The sequence below is a fragment of the Erithacus rubecula genome, assembly GCF_903797595.1.
Source record: "Erithacus rubecula genome assembly, chromosome: 21".
Taxonomy (NCBI): domain Eukaryota; kingdom Metazoa; phylum Chordata; class Aves; order Passeriformes; family Muscicapidae; genus Erithacus; species Erithacus rubecula.
Window position 1 is genome coordinate 4,395,722 of NC_136673.1, and position 24,551 is coordinate 4,420,272.

At 45.8% G+C, this 24,551-nt stretch overlaps 2 protein-coding genes across 7 annotated transcripts in view; one reads left to right on the forward strand and one right to left on the reverse strand.

Annotated features, from left to right (window-relative positions):
* Nucleotides 1–24,551, reverse strand: part of PRRT1B (proline rich transmembrane protein 1B) — a 424,933-nt gene that overhangs the window by 378,937 nt on the left and 21,445 nt on the right. The gene's annotated exons all lie outside the window — the stretch shown is intronic.
* The window catches only part of RAPGEF1 (Rap guanine nucleotide exchange factor 1), an 80,606-nt gene that overhangs the window by 39,080 nt on the left and 16,975 nt on the right, over nt 1–24,551 (forward strand). For 2 of the 6 annotated variants that reach the window (XM_079324624.1, XM_079324622.1), the window contains exons 5-11: nt 3,502–3,590; nt 3,973–4,125; nt 5,294–5,417; nt 6,642–6,825; nt 7,357–7,866; nt 13,911–14,113; nt 16,534–16,689. In XM_079324624.1, coding sequence (XP_079180750.1) covers nt 3,502–3,590; nt 3,973–4,125; nt 5,294–5,417; nt 6,642–6,825; nt 7,357–7,866; nt 13,911–14,113; nt 16,534–16,689 — 1,419 coding nt within the window. Of the gene's footprint in view, nt 1–3,501; nt 3,591–3,972; nt 4,126–5,293; nt 5,418–6,641; nt 6,826–7,356; nt 7,867–13,910; nt 14,114–16,530; nt 16,690–24,551 lie in introns of all 6 variants that reach the window. The other 4 variants (XM_079324623.1, XM_079324621.1, XM_079324625.1 and 1 more) reach the window with 2 other exon arrangements.

A 24,551-nucleotide genomic window follows, 5' to 3' on the forward strand; every position in this document is an offset into this window, starting at 1 on the left:
TTTGGAAGCTGTAGAGGAAGTTTAATCTCTTCCAAGAGCAGGGATGAATCTAAAAGGAAATGTTTGAATCAAACTACACAAGGAAAGGTGGGATAGAGTTTGAAGAGCTGCAGCAGCTGTTTCACCTGCAGTTTTGTATCAGGAACAGGCATCTGTCACTGAACTCAGACTCAGTTTTACTAAATGGAGCCAAATGTAAAAAGGAATTGGATCTCCCAAGCTTTGACTGTCACATTTTCAGGCCTCTTGGTTTGCTATCTGCATCATCTGGATATCTCTTCAACATTACTCAAACACAGATACTAAAATCTGCTATTACTTTATGAGCCTTTTAAATAAATATCTTTGAAACAAATCATTTCTATCACCCAAAGAAGATGGATTTTCTAGGATTATTTTGCACTATATGCTCTTTAACTTTAAGCTACACACTTTAAAAGTAAAGCTGGTCTTAAATCTGCACAGCAGGAGAGAGGAAAAGAGTTTAGCCTAAAATCTCAGCTGCTGCTAGCACTGGAATTCAGCAGCAATTTGCAGGATGTGAAAATCTGTGCTGTGGTGTCTGAACTGTAATTCCCCAGCAAATGGTGAGTTATCATTGACTGAATGTGCACAATCCCAGGGAGAGATGTGTTACCCCCAGACCTGGAACAGATTATGTGCTCTCATTGCAGGAGGTTGGACACACGTTGTTCTTTGTCTTCCAGCAATATTTAAACCCTTGGTACCTGTTGCCTTTCAACCAGAGCTGTGTCCTCTGTGGATTGGGGGAAGATCTGGCACTGGGGAAGGTTTTGGGTGTCTGTTCATGAGCCAGCCCAGAAGGAGCAACGTGGACATGCAGTGCTGAGCCCTGCTCAGCTCTATCAGTCTCTGCTTTGTTTTCAGGCTGAAAGTTATTTTGGCCTTCCACTTGGAGCTGGCTCATGTCTGGTCAGCCTTAGAGCAGATGTGTGGCTGTCTGGGGAGGTGGGAGAGTGTTTGCCCATCAAGAGGTCAGCATTTGTGAGCAGCATGCTTTTACCTCCTGCACAGCAAGGAACAAGGTTTATTTTAGAAAGGCCAAGCCACATTTCACATCTGGAAGCAGAACTGAGAAGATGGACACTTCTCTCCAAACACAGCCTATTTTGTTTTTCTGGCAGATCACACAAGATCCACTTCCACATTTCAGTGCTTACTTCTTCATTTTCAGAATTAAGCATAAAGGAGACTTGCTCACCTCTGTTACTTGATATTTTGATCTCAGGTTTTAGGGCTTTGCTAAGCAGGAAGAAAATCCTCAGTTTGATTACATAACTTCTCAAAAATCCATCTCATTGTGGAATTTTCAGCTTGCTGAAGTAGCATAGTTTGTAGAGAGGCTTTAATTACCTCTAATTACTGCTGCAGGAATCTCTTTCCTTGCTGATAAGGAATAGCATAATGTGCATCTGGCTCAGTTGTGTGCAGATTACCTCTGTGTGTATGCTGAAGATTTTGGCTTGATTTCCAAGTGCTAGCTCTCATTTGGGGATAGCAGAGAGAGGAAACATTCAGGGTCTGGTGATACTTGTCAAAGTTGGAAGGGAAAGTGATCCTCTCAGGCAATTGCAATCAAGGTGCTTTGGTTTTTTTCCCCCAGTCCCAATGGTTTGAATAATTCTGAAGATACTTTTGAGCCAACCTGGATTGGTTTTCTCCATTCTCATGTGGTAGACAGCTGTGTGTCCATTATGGCTGCAGAATAGGAAAACTTCAGCCCTGAGTGTCTGGGGCTCCTCAGCCACCACCAGAGTCTGCAGTGCTGGCCTGGCTTTGGTTGTAGGTGGGTGAGGAAAGATAAGGAAAAGGATCCATTACACTTGCTCTTCCATAGCTTTTTCAGGGCCGTGTTTAAGGAGGATTTTGCCTTTGGGTTTGAATGCACATATATTTTATTTTCCTGATTGTGCTCCTGTACATTTGCAGTCCTCGATGGCTTCCCCCACAAAGGCCCACAGGGTCCAACCCTGAGTCATGAGAATCTTCAGAAACCTTTTCAGCAGAGGAAATTTGTCCAGAGGGCAGAAAGGTGGCAATCCATTGTGTCATCACCCAGCCCCATGATGCCAAATGCAGCCAAAAGAATCAAGAGATGTTACTCATCAGGACACTTCTCAGAACACACTGTTCCTCACCAGGGCTCTCTGTCCCAGCAAGGACATCTTCATAGTTTTAGTCCCCATGGACATCTGTTTGTGCTCCCTCTTCCTTCCCCCTGTGTGGGATGTTCCAGCACAGCTTTGGAAAGCTGAGGGTTTGTCCTGGTTTTGGTAACACAGTGTACATTCTGTTGGAGCACACCAGGAGTGTTAGTGGAGCATGGAGCCCAGAGTCAGCTGTGGTGGACACTTGGATGCTGTTTGCAGCTTTCTCCTCTTGTTGTGTGTGTGTTAACCCATGGAGTTTCAGCTTTCAGTGCAGCTTTATGTAAAACCAGCAGAACTGGAGTATTTTCCTTCCTCAGAGGGGTGATGGCAATGACATTCCAGTTGCAGCCACTGCACTGAGAGAACAATGCCAGTTGTTTCCAAGACAAGGACACAAAGATGATACTGCAGTGATGACACTGTACTTCAGGCTGCTTTGAAAAAAAAAATATAATCAAAATTGATCCTTACAGTTTTCTTTGTGTAATATGCTGGAAGCCAGTTGTGGCAGGAAGCACTGCCAGTTTTCCAGCCTGCCTGTAAGAGGGGCATGTGTTCATATCTGTGAGCAGGATTTGTCAGCCTCAGACATCCATAAAATGTTCTCTCCATCTTTCTGGTGTGAATGATTGTTGCTTTGACTGCTGGCAGGCTTAGAGTTCAGGATTATCATGCCCTTATCTCTTTATCCAGAGCCTTATCTGCCTGTAACAGATCCACTACAGTAGCTCCTTGAATGATTAAGTCTTCTATTGGTAATGTGTTAAAAGGTGGCTTCAGGGGGAGCAGGCCTTTTAATAAAGGTGTTCACTGGTTAATTTTTGGTTAGGCATCCTACAGAAAACTTGCTTTTTGAAACAAGTGCATTCTTATTTATAAAATATAAAGCAATTATCTAATGTTGTTTTTGGCTAGATGAAGTACTCCACTGGGTAAGACTGTCTGGTACTTACATCTATGTATGTAAATCCAATTTACCATTATCTAGGGTGTTGTGTGGCCTGGAACACATTTGTAAGATAGAGGAAAGAGGAAGTACAGCAAAAAGACACACATGGGTTTGTGTAGAGTCCCCATACAGTCTGGGGTAATGAACTTCACTCATACCCTGCCAAAACTTCCTCTGGGTGCAGGCTGTTCCTTAGCAGCTGTTCTCCATCATTTGTGTGGCTCTGCACTAGACTTAAACCCAGCTCAGCTCTCTCTGTGTCCACACCATTAAACCATAACCTAGAGTTTACTGCAGCAGCATCCCTTTGTGTTCTGGGATGTTTGAGTGCAGCATTCAGCAAATAGTGATTATTCTGTTTTTCTTCTCTCCATCTACCAGGAGCTGGTCAGACTCACGATTGAAAAGCAGGAACATCCCTCTCCCACAAGCCCAGTTAAACCCAGTTTACCAGCATGTAAATCTGACAGGTGGGTCACTGATCTCTTCTGTGTGCAGGACTGATATAGAAGGAGTAACTTCTGACTCCTGACAGTTGAGTTGAATCATTCAGCTGTTCTTCACAGAGCTGGTGTAATGTTCTTTATGTAGCCCCCCCACCCATTTCAGTAGGATCACAAAAAGAGAATATGCTGTGATAAAAAAGACACCAAAATCTGGCAGTGAGACATCCCTTTGTGTCACATGCACACTGAGCTCTGCATACACATGGAATCCCACCTGCAGATGCAAAATGTGCCTTCTGCTCTAGGTGTCTGTCTGACAGCACATGATTTCAGATGGGTTTGAATGTCAGCAGGCTGTGTTCCAGCTGTGGTTTATAACCTTCAATCTGTGTTTTCCATGTTGCAGCCCATCAGAACTTCCCCTTACCGACCGAGAAATGGAGATCCTCAACAAAACAACCAATATGACTCAGTCCAGTGAGCTGCTGGCTGACTCCATGGATGAAGAAGTTGCACCTCCCAAACCCCCTCTGCCCAGCATTCGTGTGGCAGAGAACAGGTAACACTGACCACTTGTCTTTTCCTTCCCTTCTTTTTTTATGTGAGGATAGTACCATGTCCTGACATCCACACCTGAGAGGCATCACATAAATCAGTAACAACCTTACATAAAACTCTGTGAATCCCACACTGTACAAGTGTCTTGGGCTGCTGTATCTGATGGGAAATGTTCCTTTAACCTGTTACCAATCTGTCCTGCACAGCCAGGTTGTTCTGCTTTGCCTATCAGCTTAAGAGTGAAAGCCAGAAGTGTGAGAAAAAACCCTTGTGCTTGGTTGTTCTTAACCTATTCTGCGAGTAACCACATGAAAGTTTCTGTGTTCTATTTTGAGAAGGAAGAGAAAACTCCCAATTTGCAGGTTTTTTGTATGTGTGTTGTTTCTCTTCTCTAGTACTGGTGCTAATGGTGTAAAAAATGTGTTAATTTGAAAATGTGGCATAATGGCTGTGGCTGACAAAAAGAATCACATTTCTTTGTATTTTATGAATTCTCAAAGGTTATATAAAAATTTCCTGGTATGTTCTAAGAACTGTGTGTGCTCTTGGGAAATTCTCAGGCTTGATGACTACAGGAATTATGTGTCATTAGAAAAACTAAAAGTCAAAGGGTTAAACTCTCACAAGTTACTGCAAGTGTGTGGGTCTGACACAAATTCATGGGGCCCTCACAGTACACATGGTGAGAGCAGCTCTGCCCCTTTGTTCCCTGAAGTTCACCAAGAAAGGAAAGGCCAAAAAAGAGAATTTTCCTGCCCTGTAAATTTGTGAAATTTTGAGTGTTTTTCAGACCTGGAAGGTTTCAGGAGGGGGGAGGAACTTCTGTGAATGGAAACAATATTTGGGTCAACCTAAACATTTAATTTGGCTTTTCACTGCTTTTATTAAGAAATAATTACCATGCTAATTAGCTCGATTAAAAATACTTTTTAGAAGAGCATTTGTTTTTGTTTGAGAAATACCAACCTTAAAAAATAAATCACTTAACAGGACCTTACCTATGAGAGTATTCTTAAATTGGTAATTTTAATGGATACATTTTGCTGAATAGCTCCTGGCTGATAAAAGCTTTCTGGAAAACAGCTTGTAAAGTCTCTGAATTTTTTTTTTTTTTTTTTTTTTTTTCCTGGAAGAGTGATGGAAGCATCAATTCCTGTTGTGTCTTGCAGCCCTCCACCAGCACTGCCCCCTAAAAAACGTCAGTCAGCACCTTCCCCAACCAGAGTGGCTGTTGTGGCCCCCATGAGCCGAGCTACCAGTGGGTCCAGTTTACCTGTTGGCATCAACAGACAGGTAATGGCACAACCCCTCTGTGAAAGCCAAGGGAAATCTGCTGTCACCTGGAGGAGAAGCTCAGGGAGATGCTGTGACCTGCAGCCACACAGATCCCTGCAAGTCCCTGCTCATCCCAACCAGTGGGAGTGGCAGTGGCACCAACAGCAGTGTCATAAATCATGTGAACAAATTAATTTTATTTTTTTTTACAGTGTTGTTGTGTTTAATTAACAAATTGCTCTAAACTTTGTTGCCTTGAGCTGTAGCAGAGTGTGGGGATGGGAGTGACTGAGTGTTGTTGCCATGTCCCATAGATCAGGGGACAGCAGCTGGCTGAGCTCCCTGGGATCTCACCAGGGTTTGCTCACAGGCCATGGAGCATGTGGCTGAGTGAGATCAGAAGTCTGTCTTCATTTTGTCACAATTTAAAACATCTTTTAACTCCAGCAGTAGTTTGAGCTACTGCTCTGACTGCTGCTGGTGCTTTGGGGAAATTTGTACATTTTCTGGTAGAAAAATGGGAAAGTTGTGTGTGTGTTAATCACATTCCATTTTTTGTGCTTGTCTGGGGTTTATGAGGTTGTAAATGGTTGGGTTTGCTTTACCCATTCAGGAACTTACTAGCTCAGCAGTGAGGACCTGAATCATGTCAAATTGCACAAAAATCAAATCTTATCCTCATTCCCAGAGCCTCAGCTCTGCCATAGGGAGCCTCTACAGTCATTTGGTTGACTCAAATTAAGCTGTGGCCACTCTTCAGTTAAAACTACAGTCACACTAAAGTTGTTCTGATGGAGTGGGAATGGTTGAGGGGTTCATTCACAGGTTAATAAGCTTGAGATAATTTCTGAAATGCACTATAGCCATAGGCACTGTAAGTTGTATCTCACTGTAGTTTGTTTTCCCTTTGCATGCACCTGAGGTAACCAAGTATTTGCTAAAGCCCCAGGTATGTAATGAGAAATCTTGCAGTGTCACTCCCTTGTCTCAGTGTCATGACAAGCAGTCATCAGGCACACATAGCTGTGAAGAACTTGGTGTAAAGTCCAGTGTGGGCCACAGCAACCCCTGCTTGAAATCAGGGACACACAGAGCTCCCTGGCACAGCTCAGAGGGTTTCTGTCATCTCCATCAGCTCTGAGAGGCCAGCAGGGGATCCTCTCCCCTCCTGTGGGATCTTTGCTCCTCCACCTGCCAAGACTGATGGTGAATTGATGTATTTTTTTTTTGTTTGTCCTGAAGGATTTTGATGTTGACTGCTATGCCCAGAGGAGGTTGTCAGGTGGAAGCCACTCCTATGGGGGGGAGTCTCCTCGGCTGTCCCCGTGCAGCAGCATCGGCAAACTGAGCAAGTCTGACGAGCAGCTCTCCTCGCTGGAGCGCGACAGCGGCCAGTGCTCCCGCAACACCAGCTGTGAGACCCTGGGTAAGAGGGCTCTGGGGCCCTGCCCTCTCCTTTGGCAGCTCAGCTGCAGGAATTGGAGGAAATGCACTTACAGCTGCTGTCTTGGAGGTGCTGCAGGCGGTTCAGTGCGTGGCTGTTCTGTCGTAAAGGAGAATGCCCAGGGGAATGTTTCCCTTGCTGTAGGTGATGGTTCTCAAACTCAGTTCAGCTCTCAAATTGAGTGTTTTCTTCATTTCAGCCCTGTCTGCAGAAATGACAGTCCTGGTAGACTAAAGCAGTGTTGTCTTTAGGAAAGAAGATAAAAATATCAATATGACACAGATTATGTCTGCACTCGTCTACCTGTTGAATTTTTGTTATTTGTTTGCTAGTGTAAAGAATTAATGATGAGTTAGATGAAGTCTGGATGTTACAGAAGGTGTAAAAAGATGGTCGCAGCTGCAAGGAAGTTCCACTCTGATTAAAAATGAACTGATAGAATGGGAGGGACAGAACTGAGAAGGGCTAAACAGTCAAAGAGAGAAACTAATACATCATTCTCTATTTGCCCAGATCAATCGGATCACTATGATCCAGACTATGAATTCCTGCAGCAGGACCTCTCCAACGCTGATCAGATCCCTCAGCAGGGGTCCAGTGTCCTCAGCCCATTGCCAGAGTCCTTGGGTGAGTCTGGCTCCCCTTTCCACGGACAGACTTTCCAGCTCCCGCAGGGCAGCTCTCCCCCACTGGAATTCTGCAGCCTCTCAGGAGCAGCACAGCCAACAGAGACTCCCCCAGCTTTGCCAGAGAAGAAGAGGAGGAGTGCAGCCTCCCAGACCTCAGAGAACTCGGGCTGCAGGGTGTCCTATGAGAGGCACCCCTCCCAGTATGACAACATCTCCGAGGATGACCTGCAGAACGTCGTCCCGTCAATGCCCTTCACGCCCTTTGCTGCTGTTCTGCCTTTCCAGCAAGGAAACTCTTCAGCACCAGTGGAATTCATTGCTGATTTTGCTGCTCCAGATTCAAACAGTGACCCAGAAAAGCCTCCACCTCTGCCAGAGAAGAAAAACAAACACAGTAAGCGAGTTCCTGTGTTTGGGTTTTGCTTTTGCCTTGCAGTTGTCGCGCTTCTGGTCGTCACTAAGGATGGTGATGGTGGTAATGCTCCTGCTGGAGTCTGAGTGTCAAAAGCACTCTGTCTAACTGATGGAAGGGAAATGTCAGTGCTGTGGTGGGCAAGGAGTGATTTCTGGGACTAAGATCAATCCAGGCCCAAGGGATCTGGAATCAGCATGGCTGTAGTGAGACCGTGTTACTTCTCTGTTTACCTGAATGTCAATCTTTGAGGCACTCTGCCTTGCAGATCTTTCTGGTCTATTCTCCCTTTTTCAGTCCATTCCCTCCTCCCTTCCCCAATTTTGTTTTCCCACTGCAGAGGAGAGTTGGGTCCTCTCCAAGACCCTGGAGAAAGGACTGCTTTTCCATCCAAAACCCAGCCTTGCCAGAGCAGTTCCTTGGCAATAGGAGCACAGTCACCCACATAGCTGTGCAAGACAACACTATTAACTGGAGTCCAGTTGTGCTGTTTTGCTACAGGATCTCATTTCCTTTGGATGTCTGAGAGTTTCCCACATCATTAAAACAAGCAGCCTCTGAAAGCAAAGGCTCCTGTCCCCAGCCAGACTCCTGGCACACCAGGGCCAACCACATCTCAAGCTCACAACCTTCTGATTTCCTTAATGTTCATGGTTGAAAAATGTGAAACCTCTTGCCAAACAGGCAGCCACAGTGCTCTGCCAGGGAAGGCTGTGGACTGCACAGTGAGATCCAGCAGATACTGGTTTGCTGGTCACTGGCTGGCTTTGCAGCTGTGTGTTGCATGAGGAGGTAATGTGTACAAGATCTGGAGGAAGAGCAGATTTGCAGAATTGCAGCTGGCAGCCCAAGAGAAGAGCTCATTTCAAAGCTCTGAGCTGGCCTTCTGGCTCCTTTCTGCATTTTATAGACTTCTCACTGAGAATAATTTTTGCCCAGAGAGGTTGTGGACTCCCTGTCCCTGGAGGTGTTCCAGGACAGGCTGGATGGAACTCTGAGCAGCCTGGCCTAGAGGAGGGTGTCCCTGTCCATGGCAGAGGGGTTGAAACTGGATTCTTTAAGGTCTCTGACAACCCAAACCAATCTAAGATGCTGAAATTCTGTGGATAAGGTGGGAGTAAGAGGGGTTTGTGGTGTCAGGGTGTATTATCTCCATTCCTGTGTAATGCACTCTGCCAGTCACTTCTTTAAAAAATGCCTTGTCTGAAAGCATTTCCATTATCCCCAAGTGATCAATTCACAGAGTAACCTTCAGGGATTTTACTCAGCACAAGGCTTGACCTACCTGAGAGTCATCCAAGTGTCCCCATATGCAGGAAATCTCTTTTGTTCCTCTCTGGTAATCAAGCAGTTAAAGACACTAAAATCAGCTAAAAAAAGAGGATGGGCTGGTTGTTTGTGGACAACAGAAAGGAAGTAAATGGGCACAGCCAAAGGTGGTTTTTACAGCTTGTGCTGTTCAGCTGAAGTGTGAGCTGCCAGGGGCTGTGATACAGAGCAGTTACTGCAGGATCACATCCTTGTGGATCTGCTGCCCCTGCACTCAGGCTGGGGGGGATGCAGGGAATGCAGCTCCAGTGGAGGGGAGGTTCCTGGGTGAATCTTGGCTAAGAGGCACTTTGACATTTGCAAGAGAGATCTGAGCTGTTTGCTTGTGTCTTTAAGCCCCATGTCTTTGTTTTCTGGTATCACAGAAGATGCTAAAGAGTTACTGGAAAACAAGTTTAAAAGCAATCTGCCTTATTGCCTGAGTATAACTTTAACCACAGCACCAAGGCCTTGTGTGAATTTTCTTTGATGTTGGATTAGAGTTAATTGTAATCTGGCACTATCAGAAATTTTGGGACTATTGATCAGATTGCATTGTTAGGACAGGTAGGAGCTGTTACCTAATGTGTTGTCAACTCTGATGATTTGATAAAGCATCCTTGCTGCAAAGCTTGTTGGTAATCCTGGGGCTGATACCTGACTGCTGCAGATTTTTTAGTTGCATTCATGTGACACTGAGAACTTGTTATAGATTGATTTTCCTCCACAGTATATCACACCATGGATTTGTGGTTGCCAGTTCTACTTTTTCAGTATTTAAAAGGCCAGTCAAACATTACTCAGGCTCTGTGGTGACACCCAGGATATTTTTTGCCCAGAGGCTGATGCTTGTAGATATTTTTGTGTAATCACACAGGGCTGCTTCCACAACCTCAGCAAGCTCCTGGGATGTGGAGGAGATGCATGGATTTGTTGAAAAGATGCAGAGCTCACACAGATGGGACTTGGTTGTGTTTGGTAGCTGGCAGTAAGTGTTGCAGCAGAGACACTGATGCTCTTTTCATTGGTAATACACAGAATATCTGTTTGAGTTGACCTTGTGTATTGCTGTGAGCTGTGCTCAGAGGGACCTCCAAGAGTTGACTTCTGTATAATTTAAGCAGAGCAGTGATAGGGCTTTTAGTCTGGCATGAGTTATGGTTATTTTACTGTGCTGCAAGAGCACATGTTCCTGTGCTGAGGGCAAATTACTCCAGACTTCTGCTTGAGCACCAGCATCTTGCTCCTGCTGAACAAGAGACAGACATGGAACAGCTTCTGCCATTAAGAGCCCAGAGTCAGAAATAACAAGATCCTTTCCCCAAGCAGCTTGGAAACTACTGGTGAGGCACTTATTCATGTTTCCCTCCCTGTCAGTGGGAGCAAAACACAGCCTGGTGCCCAGAGAGCAGCTGGTATTTAACTGCAGGAACCATGCTGAGGGCAGGCTGGCCTTAGCCAGTGGATAATGCCAGCTCTGTGAGGAACAGCTCCCCTCCCAGAGGTGACAGCAGTGACTGCCTCATTGACCTTGACTCCTCCAGTGAGTTGCTGTGTGGTATAGCTTAAGAATGTCCTTTATTTTGGCTCTTGCCCATGCACTGAGATCTCTTGTGCTTGGGCTGGGCTGTCAGGGAGCCCAGGGGGATGCTGGTGTGCCTCACCTTATTGCAGGTATACCTCAGTGCTGATCATCTCCTGATAACCCCTTCAGACTCCAGCAACCACTGATCCTCCCCTGCAGCTGAGTGTTGCCTCCAGAGCAGTACCTGTGGCTTCTGCCATAAGGGCAGAGCTGGTGTGTGCTGGAAATCCCTGAGCACCTTCAGCTCCTTCAGAAATGACAGCCAAGGCACTGCAAGCAGATTGCTGGGAAGGTGTTCCTAGCCTCAGAGATTTCATGGGGTTTTTTTTTAATTTCACATATTTTCTGTCTGGGTTAAGAACTGACATGAACTGGGCATGTGGTGGGAGAGGTTTCTCTCCCACGCCTCCCTTCCCTCCTGGGGTGCTGCCCTGAGACTGTCACTCCACCCCAGCTGCTCACTGGGGACTTGCAGCCCCCATCCCTCCCTCTGCAGTTGCTGCAGGGCGTGCAGGCTGAGCTGAGCTGAGCTGCTGATGTAATTTCCCATCTGCTTTTAAATTTCTGCCTGGTTAAAAACCACACTGGAGAGGGGGAGAGAAGACCCTTTGCAAACAGGAGTCATGGCAGTGCTCTTGCTCCCTTACTCTGCTGTTCAAGATTGGCAGGATTTTAATGGTGCCTGTTTTGATTTGCACTCTGCAGTGCCAGGTTTGTATTTCACCATCCCAACTGTTTTTCACTTTGCCTAAAAACAAAGATGACAAAGTAGAGGCAGAGACATGCTCACCTGCCCAGGACCAGTTGCAACAAGCCAGGCAGGGGAGCTGCCATGACAATGGGATGCATTAGCCCCATAAAGAGCTGAGATAAAAGAGCTCTTCATTATTCCCTTGCAGATTGAGTTAAAGCTCCAACAGCATTCAGGCTCAGTGCCCTGAGTTACAGTGATTTAATTTTACACAAGAGTCTCATGTGATGCCCTTTTCACCAACACTTCCAGGGTTTGGTGCTGCTCCAGGAGCTCACAGCTGTCACTCCCAGAGGTGTCTGCACATCTGGGTGCTCAGTGAGACACTGGTTTGTAGGTGACTCACCATGAAGGGTTGGTCTGGATTCAGTGGCTGCTGCATTGTGCCAGCTCTGCCTTCTTGGCTTTTGTCCTGCTCAGTTGATGAGCTCTCAAAATGTGGCCATTCCCTGGAGCTCTTGTCCTCTACACTTCTGCAAGGACTCCTGATCCTTGGTTCAGTTTTGCTACTAGAGAAATATCTTTCATAAGCTTTCTTTAGATCTTGTCCCCTGAAGTTGTATGATAGCAGGGTATTTTCCAGAGCACCTTAGCCAACTGAATCACTGATACTTGAAAACACTGTTTTAGTAATTCTGTATTTCCTACAACTTCACCGTGATTCTAAATAAATATTTCCAGAATGTGCTTCTTTTCAGTGTGAGAGAAAGGAGCAGGGAGTGTGAGGGAGCAAGAGGGGCAAGGCTCAGGTGCAGGGGGAGCTGGAGGTCAGAACTCAGCAGCTTTGGCAGGGCTGTGCAGGACTGGCTGTGCTGCAGGACAGTGGGGTCACAGGATGGGGACAGCAGCTGTTACTGGTCAGGAGTGAAATCCATCAGCTCCATTTCCTCTTTTCTCATTGCCTCCACCTGTTTGTTTTTGTTTTTTTAATTTTTTTTTCTTTATTCTATTTTTTTTTTTTGAAGAAGGCTATAATTCTTTTGGGGAAGGGCAGCTGCATTAGTTCAATTTCTAAATGGAGTTTAAAATATTAGAGGAAATCTGCAAAAAGGTGCCCAAGACAGGTGCAAAGCAGCTCCTTCCTGCTGACACATTTGCAGGGCTGCATCCTGTTTAAAGGTTGGCCTGGGGGTCCCCTTGGCAGGTGAACAGAGGACTTTGCCTTGTAACCAGTGTGGGAACCAGATTCATGATGTGCAAATCCTGCATTGTGCTCGTTGTATTTATAGCTTTCACTGAAGTCATCCACTCCTTTCAGCTGTACAACTGAAATGCCAGCAGAAGCTGAATAATTGCCACCAAATGACCAGATTTACAAAAAGTGACACCTGCTTGTTTATCAGGAGGAAGGGAGGGATGATCACAGTGCTTTGTGCATGTTTACAAGGCAGCCTTGGTTAATCCTTCCCATGACACTTAAATATATCTGTTTCTGCTGCTCTCAGGTGTACAGAAAGGGGTTCTGTCTTTGTTTTACATTATTCAGCATACTTCTGATCCTTAATAATGGGGGTGGGTTTGTAGTAGTCTTCCTATGGCACTAAGTGTCATCTTTCCCCTCCAACACTAAAATATTGCAGCAGTAACTAACCCTCTGTCAGAGCTGACCTGTGTGGGTTTCCTCACAGATCTTGGCAGGAAAATTGTACACATGGAAAGGTCCTCTAGACAAGGTTTGATCCCATTTAACACTTCTGTTGAGCCACATCTCACAAAAGCTTGTGAATCAGTCAAATTTGAAAATTGGAGGTGGTAAGTTGCTTTAAAAAAAGGATGGGAGCAAAGGCTGTTGGATTTAAGGAGGTAGGAACACGTGTTCACAGGCACTTTTAGAAGTATTTTATAGCAGGATTGGCAGTGGCATTTGAAGAGCTGAGGGAGAGGCACACCCAGTCTCACAGGTATGTGTTCTCTGATCACAGTTTTACCAGCTTGCTAGGATGGAGGAACACTGTACACCTCCTGGTTCCAGGAGTATTGCTGACTGCAGATCTGAGACTTACTGTAGGCACAAGAATTATTGCAGATTTATTGCCAAGGTTGCACTGTTAAAAAGCAGACTGATTCTATTCTGGGTTTTTTTTTTTGGTGACTTTGGCCATTAGATGTTGATGAATATTCTCAGAATTGCCATGGATTATGTGAGGATTTGGGCTAAGCATCAGTAAGTGAGATTGGAGACCTCAGTGGTTGCAGAGTATGATCAGTGTGTTTGTGGTGGGATGGTGTTTGCTATGTGCTGGCTCCAGGATGGATATTTGGATATTTGGATTGCAGGGTGGATGGTGTGTGTGTGAGCACAGTGTGGGTTCCCTTCTGAGCAGGAGCAGCTGCCTGCTGACCCCAGCTGGGCACTGACTGTCCCCTCTCCTTGCCTTGCAGTGATGGCCTACATGCAGTTTGTGGAAGATTACTCAGAACCACAGCCCTCCATGTTCTACCAGACCCCTCAGAACGAGCACATCTACCAGAAGAAGAACAAGTACCTCAGGGAAGTCTATGGGATCAATGACTCCTTTATCAGCTTGGACCCCTCTCAAGAGCTGGCACCTCCTCCTGCTCTCCCACCTAAGCAGAGGCAGCTGGTGAGTGACCCTCAGGGACACCTGGAGCAGCTCTGCTCTTCCTGCTCTGCTTCTGGCAGGCACAGCTGCTGGCAGGATGTCTCATGGTGTTGCCACACTGTGCTCCCTGGCACTTTTGTGCTTTTAGGCATTTTGCATCATGAATCTTTTTGCTGCTTTCTGACCCCACGTTCAGACCGTTCCCCATAAGCTTTGAAAGTCCTAAAATGCCCTAAAAATGAAATGTTCATCTTCCACATGGCAGGGCTGAATCTGTGCCAGGCTTGTGTAATGACAGCTGCTTGGAAGATTTTGACACACTGAGCAGCACTATTTTCAAGAGATTGCTGCACTGTTGTTCCCATTGCTGTTCTGAAACTGTTGTCAGAGATGCCACTAATAATAACTGTTTAAACATAACTGCTGCTTTTGTGTTATTATGCAGACCTTTGGTATGGCCACTGCTGCACTGTTGCATGTTTCCTTCACGTTAGTCCCCTGGTGTGAGTCAGGATTTTACCTGTTTCTCAGTGTTCTGCACAGAAAGGCACATCCCCATGTGTGTGGGTGGTGGGTTTATCAGCACAGAAAGGACCATTTTCCATGTGGGGGATGAAATCCTGACCTCAGTGATGGCAGCAGCAGTTTTGTTTCCAACCTCAGTGGAGGGTGGGATTTTGTCCCATTTCCTTCTAAGGGTTTTCCTTTCATTTCTTTTCTCTCTCTCTTTTTCTTTTTTTTTTTTTTTTTCCAACTCCAACCTAAGGTATTTTATTTATATTAATTATCTTATTTGTGCTGTTTAAAAAGAAATTCTTTTGTTCTGATGTAGCTTACTTAAATTGGCTATGGCATTAACAAAATGGGAGGAAATGTGGGAACAGAGCCATAGTCTTACCATTGTGAGGGTGACTCTTGCAATATTTCTTCATGTTTTATGTGCTAAAGTTTGACTGTCCCAGAGTGTTACTTTAATTGTGGGATTTGCATAACTACATTCCTGTGATGCAAGTAGGAGTCCTAAAAAGATAAAGTGACATTTTTGGCTAAGCTGAACTGGGTATCATGCATTAATTCTTTGTGGGGACAAGACCTTAAACTCTGGCCTCCCACTTGCTTTGCAGGGGTGCTCAGGAGTCTGCAGGACTCATCTCTGGAGGATCAGGCATTTCTCCAGGGTCTGTGGTCCCCATCAGGTGTGACCCTTGCACCTTGCAGTCCCTTGCCTGCATTCCCCTCCTGGAGGTGACTCCTGTGATGTTTCCAGAGGTGACTTGGGCTGCACAGTCACAATCAGAGTTTGCCAAGCACAGATTTACTGCAGCCATTGTGCAGAAGGGAAATTCTGCTCCTGTCCTCAATTTGTTGGCTGAAGCAAAGCATTTCTTTGCTTCCCTTTAATCATGATCTGGACAGACATGATGTCACTGCTTTGCCTGCTGGCCATTCTTGTCATTTTACAAGCTGATACCATCAAGGTGTTGCTTGCAGTTCCCCTGAAGCAAAGGTTTCTTCAAGTGCAGCCTCCCACCCTTCATCCCTCTGTTGGGAAAGAGGTAAAGCAGGTGATGGCTTATTTAACAATCCCTTTAAAAGCCACCAGACTCTTGTTCCTCTGCTCCTGCTGCCCTGGGAGTTTTTGATTTGGCAAATCAAATGGGCTTCAGCTGCTCTAGCAGCAGCAAGTTTTGCTGGATGGACTCCTCTATAATATAATAATGAGAAAGTCCTTTCTTGTCAGCTTCAGATCTTAATCAAAAATTGTACAATCAGAGATTGCATGTTTACATTGTATGTTTTATTCAACAAGTCTGAGAAAGCCTGAATATACCTTATCCTCTCTCAGTCTCCTTACCATAGGGGAATTCAGGAGAAACTCCTTGCCAGGATTTGCCACTTACAGTGTAATAGCTGCCTCCTGTGCAAATGAATAAAATCTTGGATTGGACAGAGAAATGGCAGGATGTCACTGTCCCCCAGTGTCACAGCAGCACCAGTGAAGATCCACAGCTCACACTGGAGAGGCCAAGTTCCCAACCTGCAGGGTGCCAGAAAAAAACATTAGTGTGCAAGAATTGTGTGCTTAGAGCCAGTTCCTCCTTTGGGTGTCTGCCCCATGGCACAGGGAGAAAAGGGCAGTGAGGAGCAGCTTGTGTGTGCCAGCAGCAGCTGGCAGCAGGGAGGGGGAGGCAGGAGTTCATTTTTGAAGGGATTTGTGAAACAAAGAAGATTTGAATTGTGATTTTTGCCGTGCCTCTTGAGCTCAGGAAAGGCATATTGGTGTGTCTGGCTGTGATGAAGTGTATGAATAGCTGTTTGTTTAGCCAGCCATTATATGCATTGTTTTACAGTTAGCATTTCTTGCCCTTTATTCATCACCTTTTCTGTGCTCTCTTTTCTCTGTGTCTTGTGTCTCCTGCTTTCTCCCCCTTCCTCAGCAGGCCTCCTATGCTGCCTCTTCTTTCTCCTCTGTCTCCTACTGTGTCCAGCAGCCCAAAGTGCCCTTCACCCCCGAGGACTGCAGTGCCACCCAGGGCCTCACTATGTCAGTCTCTAACTCCTTTCTCAGCCGGCACAGCTCCTTCCCTGTGCACTCGGTGAGTTCCCTGCTTTGTCTTACTGCTCAGCCAAATCCTCTGCTTGCCCCCTCAGGCCAGGGTGGAGATTGTTCTGGGGGCTTTTGAACTCCTGCAGTCACCAGCCAGGTGGGAGAAATGGTGTGTAAACCTCCCCAGGTATAAACCTCCCCAGGTATAAACCTCCCCAGGTATAAACCTCCCCAAGTATAAACCTCCCCAGGTATAAACCTCCCCAGGTATAAACCTCCCCAAGTATAAACCTCCCCAGGTATAAACCTCCCCAAGTATAAACCTCCCCAAGTATAAACCTCCCCAAGTGTAAATCCCACTAAATTAAGCCATGGGAGGTGTAGCTCTCTTTACATTAATGTCCATTTGGCATTTCTGCTGGGGCTCTGAGGAAGGAGAGCTGGCCTCTGTGCCCAGGCACACTCCTGTGTGCCCCAGGCTGCACGTTGGAGCTGCAAAGTCTTTTTGTCCCATTGCATAATGCCAGTGATGTGGATGAGTCAATTAAAGGCTGCTCTGTGAGCCTGGCCTCAGGAGAGATAACAAGATGCTGTCCCCAAAATCCATGGGTTTAGTCAAACATGTGGAACTGCAGCTCTTTAATTTTTTTTCTAAAAAATGGCTTCTACTAGGTCTTCCTTCTCATTTTTGCCTGTCTGCTTCCCTTCACATCTCCATGGTCCCAAACAAGCTCAGTTTTCCTGTATGATTTGCTGATGGATGAGCAGGGTTTTCTCTCCTACAGCACTTGTGAGCAGCCTGAAGAGAGAATGGCAGGAAGAGCTGGAAATAATTTAAATCAAAATACTATTAGAGCACTGCTTAAATCTCTGATCAGCTGCTTAAATTAAATGGTAGTAATAGCAAAGTGTTAAGATAATGAAATTAAACTCAACCATGGGATTCCACCAGCTCATCAGTGTGGGGCTCTTTTGCATGTAAAACTATGTGGTTATGCTCTGATTGCCATGTGATGACAATTGAGAATACACTATTTCTTCACAGTGACCTGGATGTTTAGTAAATTAGGCTTCTTCTGGAGAAGAAATTATCAGACAAGACTTGAGAAGATTCAGAAGTGTTCCATTAGTTTAATGTTAAATGTTTGAAAACAGTATCCTCCCACTGCTATCTTCCCATTTCAGCACTTACTCATTCTTTAAAAATTAGTGATAATCACTGGGCAGAAGAAGAAGAAAGTATTCAAGTGCTTTACAAGTAGAGCTATTTTACAAGCCATGAATGAAAGCTTTGGCTTCCACTTGTGTGAGAGAGAGCAGTATCACAGCTTTGCTGCAGGGATGAAAAGGCTGAGGGTGGCAGGGTTAGTGTTTGCATCAATTTGTGGTAAACAGTTCTAAAATTTGAGGTAAAAGTCCTGAATTGTACAGCTCTTTTACTTAGTAAGACCTTACTTAGTGGTTCTTGCAAGCAAAACATGGAACTGTAGGACTAGATAAAAGTACTTGACTATTTTTGATTTAATTGAGAGGCTATAAATATGATTCTATAATGTTCTAAAAATAGGTGGGCACTTTGATTTGAAAAAGTGTCCTTGTTGGATTAAATGGTTACTACCTATTAAATTGCTCTGACACGTTCTCATCTTACTTTGTACTACATTACTGTGAATATATTATTTTAAGAAATGTTAAAACTTCATTAAAAAATCCTTACTCATTTTTGCAAGGATTTGGTGAGGGGTAAAAGAAATGGCTGGAGCATGAGGAACAGTGAGAATAATGAGACAGTGCACTGTCAAATGCACAAAGGAAATAAGCTGAATTAAAAATGGTGATTTTTCCATTAGTGCCTTTAAATTAGGATAATTTCATAGTTTCTCATTACTCTATCTAGTCTATTTTTTCCCAAAATGAGATTTTCACTATGAAAGTGTCTGAGCTGCAAAATACCAATGTCCTTACATGCATAGCTGACCCATGTAATACCATGACCATGGTTTATCCCATTTCCCCTATCCCTAATAAGACAGAGATGTGGAACAGCTGTGGAGGTTTGGCTCCCTCCCAGGGTGACACCCTCCATCTCTGGGAGGACCAGAGCCCCTCCTGCAATCTGCTCCCTGGGGTTTCACCAGCAGCACTTGGGGATGATGCTCTGCTCCTCATATTCTCTTGCCTTCATTTGTCCCCTGTCCCTGGAGAAAGGCTGGTGAACAATAAACCTGGCAAAAATCAGCATTAGCTGCCACCAGCCCCAGGGGGAGCACACCTTTCAGACACTGCCAGCTGAGCAGCTGGCCTCTTGTGTACCCAGACAGCAGCATGGCCATCACATCTTCTAAAATTGTGTGTCTCCTACATAAATTGTTATTCATTCTGCACAGGAAGCAAAAACCTCCTTGGATCAGTACCAGGATGTCTGAGCTGCTGAACTCAGTGGCTGTCCAGTGGCAGCAAGGCCCTGCAAGTGTAGCCAGTTCTTAGAGAGTGCCCTGTGCTTTTTTTCCTCTCCTTAGGAAGCCACAGGAGTCACTCCCAGGCAGGACCTGTCCCTTTCCCCCTCTGCTGAGGTGCCAGCAGCAGGGAGGCTGAGCCTGCACCACGTTCTGCTTGTTATCCCCTTAGCTCTGTGCTCCAGCTGCAGGATTAGTGCTTTACTCCTGATGTACACAGCTTAACAAGACTGTTTGCAGACTGCAGAAAAGAGGTGAAGTTGTTCAGAGCATCTTTTAATCTTTAATGGATGAATTTTTGTGGAGCCCTGACTCCTTTCCCTCCAATCAGCACTGCAGGGGCTGTTGCAGCCCAGCTGCCACTGCTGCTCTTTCAGCCCACTAATTGTGCTTTTCCCTCCTTTGCAGGAAATTGTGTCAGAGGTAATAGCTTTTACTGGATAGAGGCAGATCTTGAGCAACTGGATCAGACCTCATAGGTTTGGCAAGCTGAGCTGTTTTTTAACCAAGTCTGACTAGTGTCTGGCCTCTGTGCCAGCAGGGGTTGTGTTGGTAGTGTGGGCTGGTGTTTTAAGGAACTGCATCATGTTCCCCATCCCATGGACAGCTGAGCCATGAAATCTCACACTGGAGAGAGAACTGGATTGTACTGACAAGAATCATTCAAGGGATTCTCCCCTTTTGAAAGTTCTGAGCAGTGGGAAAGGTTTGCAAGGAGAAGACATCATCCTTGGTTATGGTTGGCAGTAGTTTCTCTCCAGCTGATCACCTCCCTCCCTTCTTGTGAGCACAGAGCTGCTGTCCCTGGTTTAATCAATCCTTGTGTTGTTTGCCTGGCAGTGGGTGGGCAGGTATCTGAGCAGCAGGAATAATCAGATCTTGAAACTCATTCCATCCTGGCAGCTGGAGAACTCTGCACTGATAGAGGAAATCATCTTGAGAGCTCCACTGCTGCCCATCCACACATTTTCCACCAAGGGCTGCAGAAACTCTTGTGGAAGCTTTTCCTGCTGAAACAAGGAACAGTTGTATCTCCAAGGCATGTACATGCCATTAGTGGAAATTTGGCTGCATCCTTCACTGTTGATAAATAAGTTGCCTTTCTCAAAATGTTGGTTTTTTTCTTATGTTTTCTTTTTAATTAAGGAACATTTGCAGTAATTTTCCAGGAACCAATTGGCTGTCAGATTCCAGCAGAAGGCGCAAGTGATTTCCTTATGAAAGCTCCAGTTCAGCACTTCTGTTCTCACTTGTTCTCACCATTCTTGAGCAAATTGAGCAAGTGCACAGAAAATTCACAGCAACTGTTTCTCTTTCTTGTGTGCATGCTAACGTATGTTCAGGAAAAGGGGGGTCAGATAAGTGATTAAAGACATGCAGACATGTGCTTCCCATGTTTTCCCTGCCTTGTTCCCATTCCTGGAGCTCACTTCCAGCCTGCAGCACACACCAGGCTCTGGCCCTCAGCAGAGACTTTTCATTCATGTGCTGGAAACCTCACTCAAACCACGGCTGGGAAGTCACAATGTGTTTGTTCATTACTGTCCTAAGGTTTTGGCTCCTTAATTTGGAGCAGAGGGAAGGGGGATTGAAAAGATTTGCATCCCTTTAACCAGCTGCTCTGACTTAGGTATTGTTTTGCCTTTCCTGTTTAGCATTCCTTCAGTGTTTGTGTTCATTTCCACTGCCCATGGACACTGTATTAATAGTGCAGTTGCCTGCTGGCAGCACTGGATCCTGCTGCTGAAAACCATTTCCTCTGGGGGCTCATACATTTCCCTTGCAGTTGGAACACTGCAGGTCTCTGTAGGTCTTTCTAACCAGTCCCATGTTCACTTCATAGGCCACACACTCCATGTTTTTCATGTGACTGATTTTTTAGAAGTCTTGTCTTGGTCTCCAGACTGTCTTTTCCAGATCTGCCATCTTGACCTGAGGGCTTTGTCCACAAGCTAAAGAGATGATGCTGTAGGTGTAGCTGAACTGAATGCTGGTATTTTCCAAAGAGAGATGCATGACAGCAGGTTAATAAATCTTACAAATGTTTTCTTCCCCTACTGCCCCCTTACTTGTTTTGTTGCAAAGATGTGCAGGAATCTCTCCTGCACAAGGAAAAGTTTGGATTTTGTGTTTGCTCATGCAGAAGCCAGGAGACACAACAAGCCCCATCCATCCCCATACTGTGCTAACCATGAGTAAAAACCAGGGAGGTCAGAGGCCTTGCTGAGAAACATTCCAGCCTGAGGAGTTGCTGCCTTTCCTGGGCAGTGCTTGAAGCCATTCTGTTGGCAGCTTGTGTTTCCAGCCATTCATTGCAGGAGCATTTCCTTCCTCATTAGCAAAAGTACCTGGAAGCCCAGCATTGTGTCATGAGATAGGAAGTGTTTTCCAATAGTTGTCTGTGCAATTATATTCTTAGGGTCTAACGACTTTGCAACACCCAGTATTTTGTGAACATAATCCTGTGCTGTTACACTTTGGGCATCCAGTTCTGGCATGTTGCCCACGTAGTTCCCTTAATAGCATTAGCAGAGGAGATCTCAAAGATTGATTTTCCTCTGATAGCTTCATACTTGGGAGTCTGATGCTCTACCTGATCTGGGAGTGCCTGGCAGGATGGCAGATTAATTTGGCAGAAGTCCATAGGGTAACTGAGAAGGCTGTGCTTAAAAGGTAAAGACTGTGTCTGCTGATGCTGCAGATGCTCTGTCAGCCATATAATTGAATTCAACTTTGGATTTGGGCTGGAGACTGCTGTAACTTGCAACCCCTGACTCTCTGCATATATATCCCTGCCTCCCTGTTAGCTGTGGTCAGCCATGCCTAGTGAGTGTGAAGAAGCATCACTCCTGAAATAAGTTTTCTATTAGAGTGCTGATCTCCTGCCATCTAATCCAAATAAACAGCCAGAATGTCACTGACCTTTGGGACATCCTGGAACACGGCTTCTAATGATGGAAAGCTGTTCTGAAATATTCACTGTTGCAAAAAAAAATCAAAGGCAGCAAATTGAGAAGGTTGAAAGATGCTGTCTCTGGGAGAGCTCTGTGTGTCAGGGTGTGTGGTAAATGTTCAGGGCTGGGCACGTTGGTTCCTGCTGTTCCCAGGAGACAAGGCTGCTCCCAGCTCAAAGCTTGCTTTGTGCAAGCACTTCCCAAGTGGCAGAGAGATCTTTTTAAAAACCACTGAGAGGAGAGGAGCTCTGTATTCCCCCTGTCTTGGCTGTTTGCTGTCATGGGTCAGGGTCTCTCATGTTGGGAGCCCCTCTTCTGGCTCTGTGCTGGGAGCTGGCGTTGTGGCCAGAGTTTGGATACAGGGACAGCATCCTTTCCCAAAGATTCCTCTTGCACCCTGTTCTGTAGCTTCCCCAGAAATTTGGAAATACTTAAAGCAAAGCCATGGAGTAGGAGGTTGTGTCCTGAAGCCATACTCGAGCCTTACTGACCCTGCAGGAAACCTCTGAGAAGCTGATTGAAACAAGCACTGATTTGTTTCCAAGACAAACTGTTGCCTCTTGGGGGGAGCACTAAAGGATGGCTTGTTTCCTTGTGACAGTTGTGTTGAATGGACTGTCCCCTCCCCAGAAAAGTATTTGTTTTAGAGGATGACAGAGCTTCCAGGAGATGGGCAACACCCAGATCCCATGGAAGCCATCCTGCAATTCCTGGGGCAGCTGCTGCTGGGCTGGGTCAGACTGGGGAGCAGCAGGAATGGGTGACATATGGACATCATCTCCACTTCAGGGTGGGTTTTTTTTTCTCCTTTGAAAAGTATGCTTCACTCTTGGCTCCTGTCCCAGCACGGCTGCATAACTGGAATTCCAGAGCTGCTTGCAGGCTCCGGAGGAAGGAGGGGGCTCCCTGGCTCCCTTTCTACAAGATGCAACTTTACAACAAGATAGGAAGTTGAGAGCAGGCTGCCTAATTAATGCCAGCACACCAAAGGATTCTCTGCAGTGTTCCCTTTGTTAGCAGCATGCTGAGAGCCTGTCTGCATCCTTAAATGATTGTTCACGGGTCACATAATGGAGATTAATGCATTTTTATGGGTACCTGGGCCTTAAACTGGCATTTTCAATGGATCTCATGCCAAGAGGTTGTTCTGAAGGTGTTTTATGAGACCAGGGAGAGAGAAACATATTGACTTATCTGCATTCAAACTTGTAAAATTTCTGCAATGTTACATTATATTTGATCTAAATTGCCTTCAAATGAGGATTAATGTGTGTAAAACCCCTCGAGGCAGGAGCAGTGTGCCTGTCCCTGCCCAGCAGCAGTGACTCCTGTCCCTGAGCTGCTGGGGCAGGCTGCAGGCAGGGGAGCAGAGCTGCCCTGAGCTGACCCTGCCAGTGCCTCCTGCAGGCTCTGCTTGTCCCAGAGTGACTTGGCTGAGCACAGTCACTTCCTTCCACTGCTGCTTTGCAAAAGCCTGGCTTTTCCTCTGGGTTCAGCAGGTCAGGGACAAAACCCCTTGGACCTCCTGGGTGGAAGATGTCCATCAACTACAAAGTGAAGGACAGTGTGTGTGGTGTGGGTGCAGGAAATCCAGCAATGGGGGAGCTGGCACAGAGCTTTGCTGGAGCTAATTATTTCCTCTGCAGGAGAAAAGGGTCTTGTTATCAGCACAGCAGTTTTTTGAGTGCCTTCTTGAGCTGTGGTTTGGGGTCTAGGCTGGGACTTGGGGTGATGGTTGGTGTGTTAGTGCCTGTGAGATCATGAAATACCAGGCAGGCAATAATGAATGTGCTGAGCCAAGGTGATGTCATGAGCCTGGAGTCTTACGAGGGATTTAGTGGTTTGTGCCATGCAAGTGAAAATGAATAAATGTAGAGCATTTATCCAGGCAGAAAGTAAATACAGAGATTAGACTTGTCATTGTTACTGAGGCAGCTCCAAAAGCTGACAGTGTCCCTGGAGCCAGCGCTGCTCATCTGGAAAGAAATGGGCAGGAAGAGACAGGAGCCTGTCCTACAGCCAGTCTCCTTTTAGCCACAGGCACATGGTGGGGATTTACATTTTAATTATTTTTCAGTAGTCTTTTAAGCTCTCTTCCCAAAGCATCCCCCTCCTCTCCTCTGTACTGTGACCTGCAATTTGTTTTGGGCCCTGAGAGTACACCCAGAGCACTGCTGGACTCTGTGCAAGGCACAAGGCACAGCCACTCAAGGATTAAGGTGGTGGAAGGTAAAGTCTAGTCATTGACCTTTACATTTCCTTTCCTTTGTAGTGGAAAAGCTTTTTTGACCAGGCTTCTGGCCTGAGGCTGTTCTCAGTTTAGATTTTTAAGCCTACATCTTTCTTAGGTAGAAACAAAAATACCTCTGCTGAGCTGGGTGCTGCTGCTGGGTGATGGACTGAGCTTTGCTTTTTTTTCTTACCCACTCAAATCTCTTGAGAAAATGTAGCCTGAATTCTCCAATTCCTGCCTTTGATTTGCTCTCTTTTTCCATCACAGT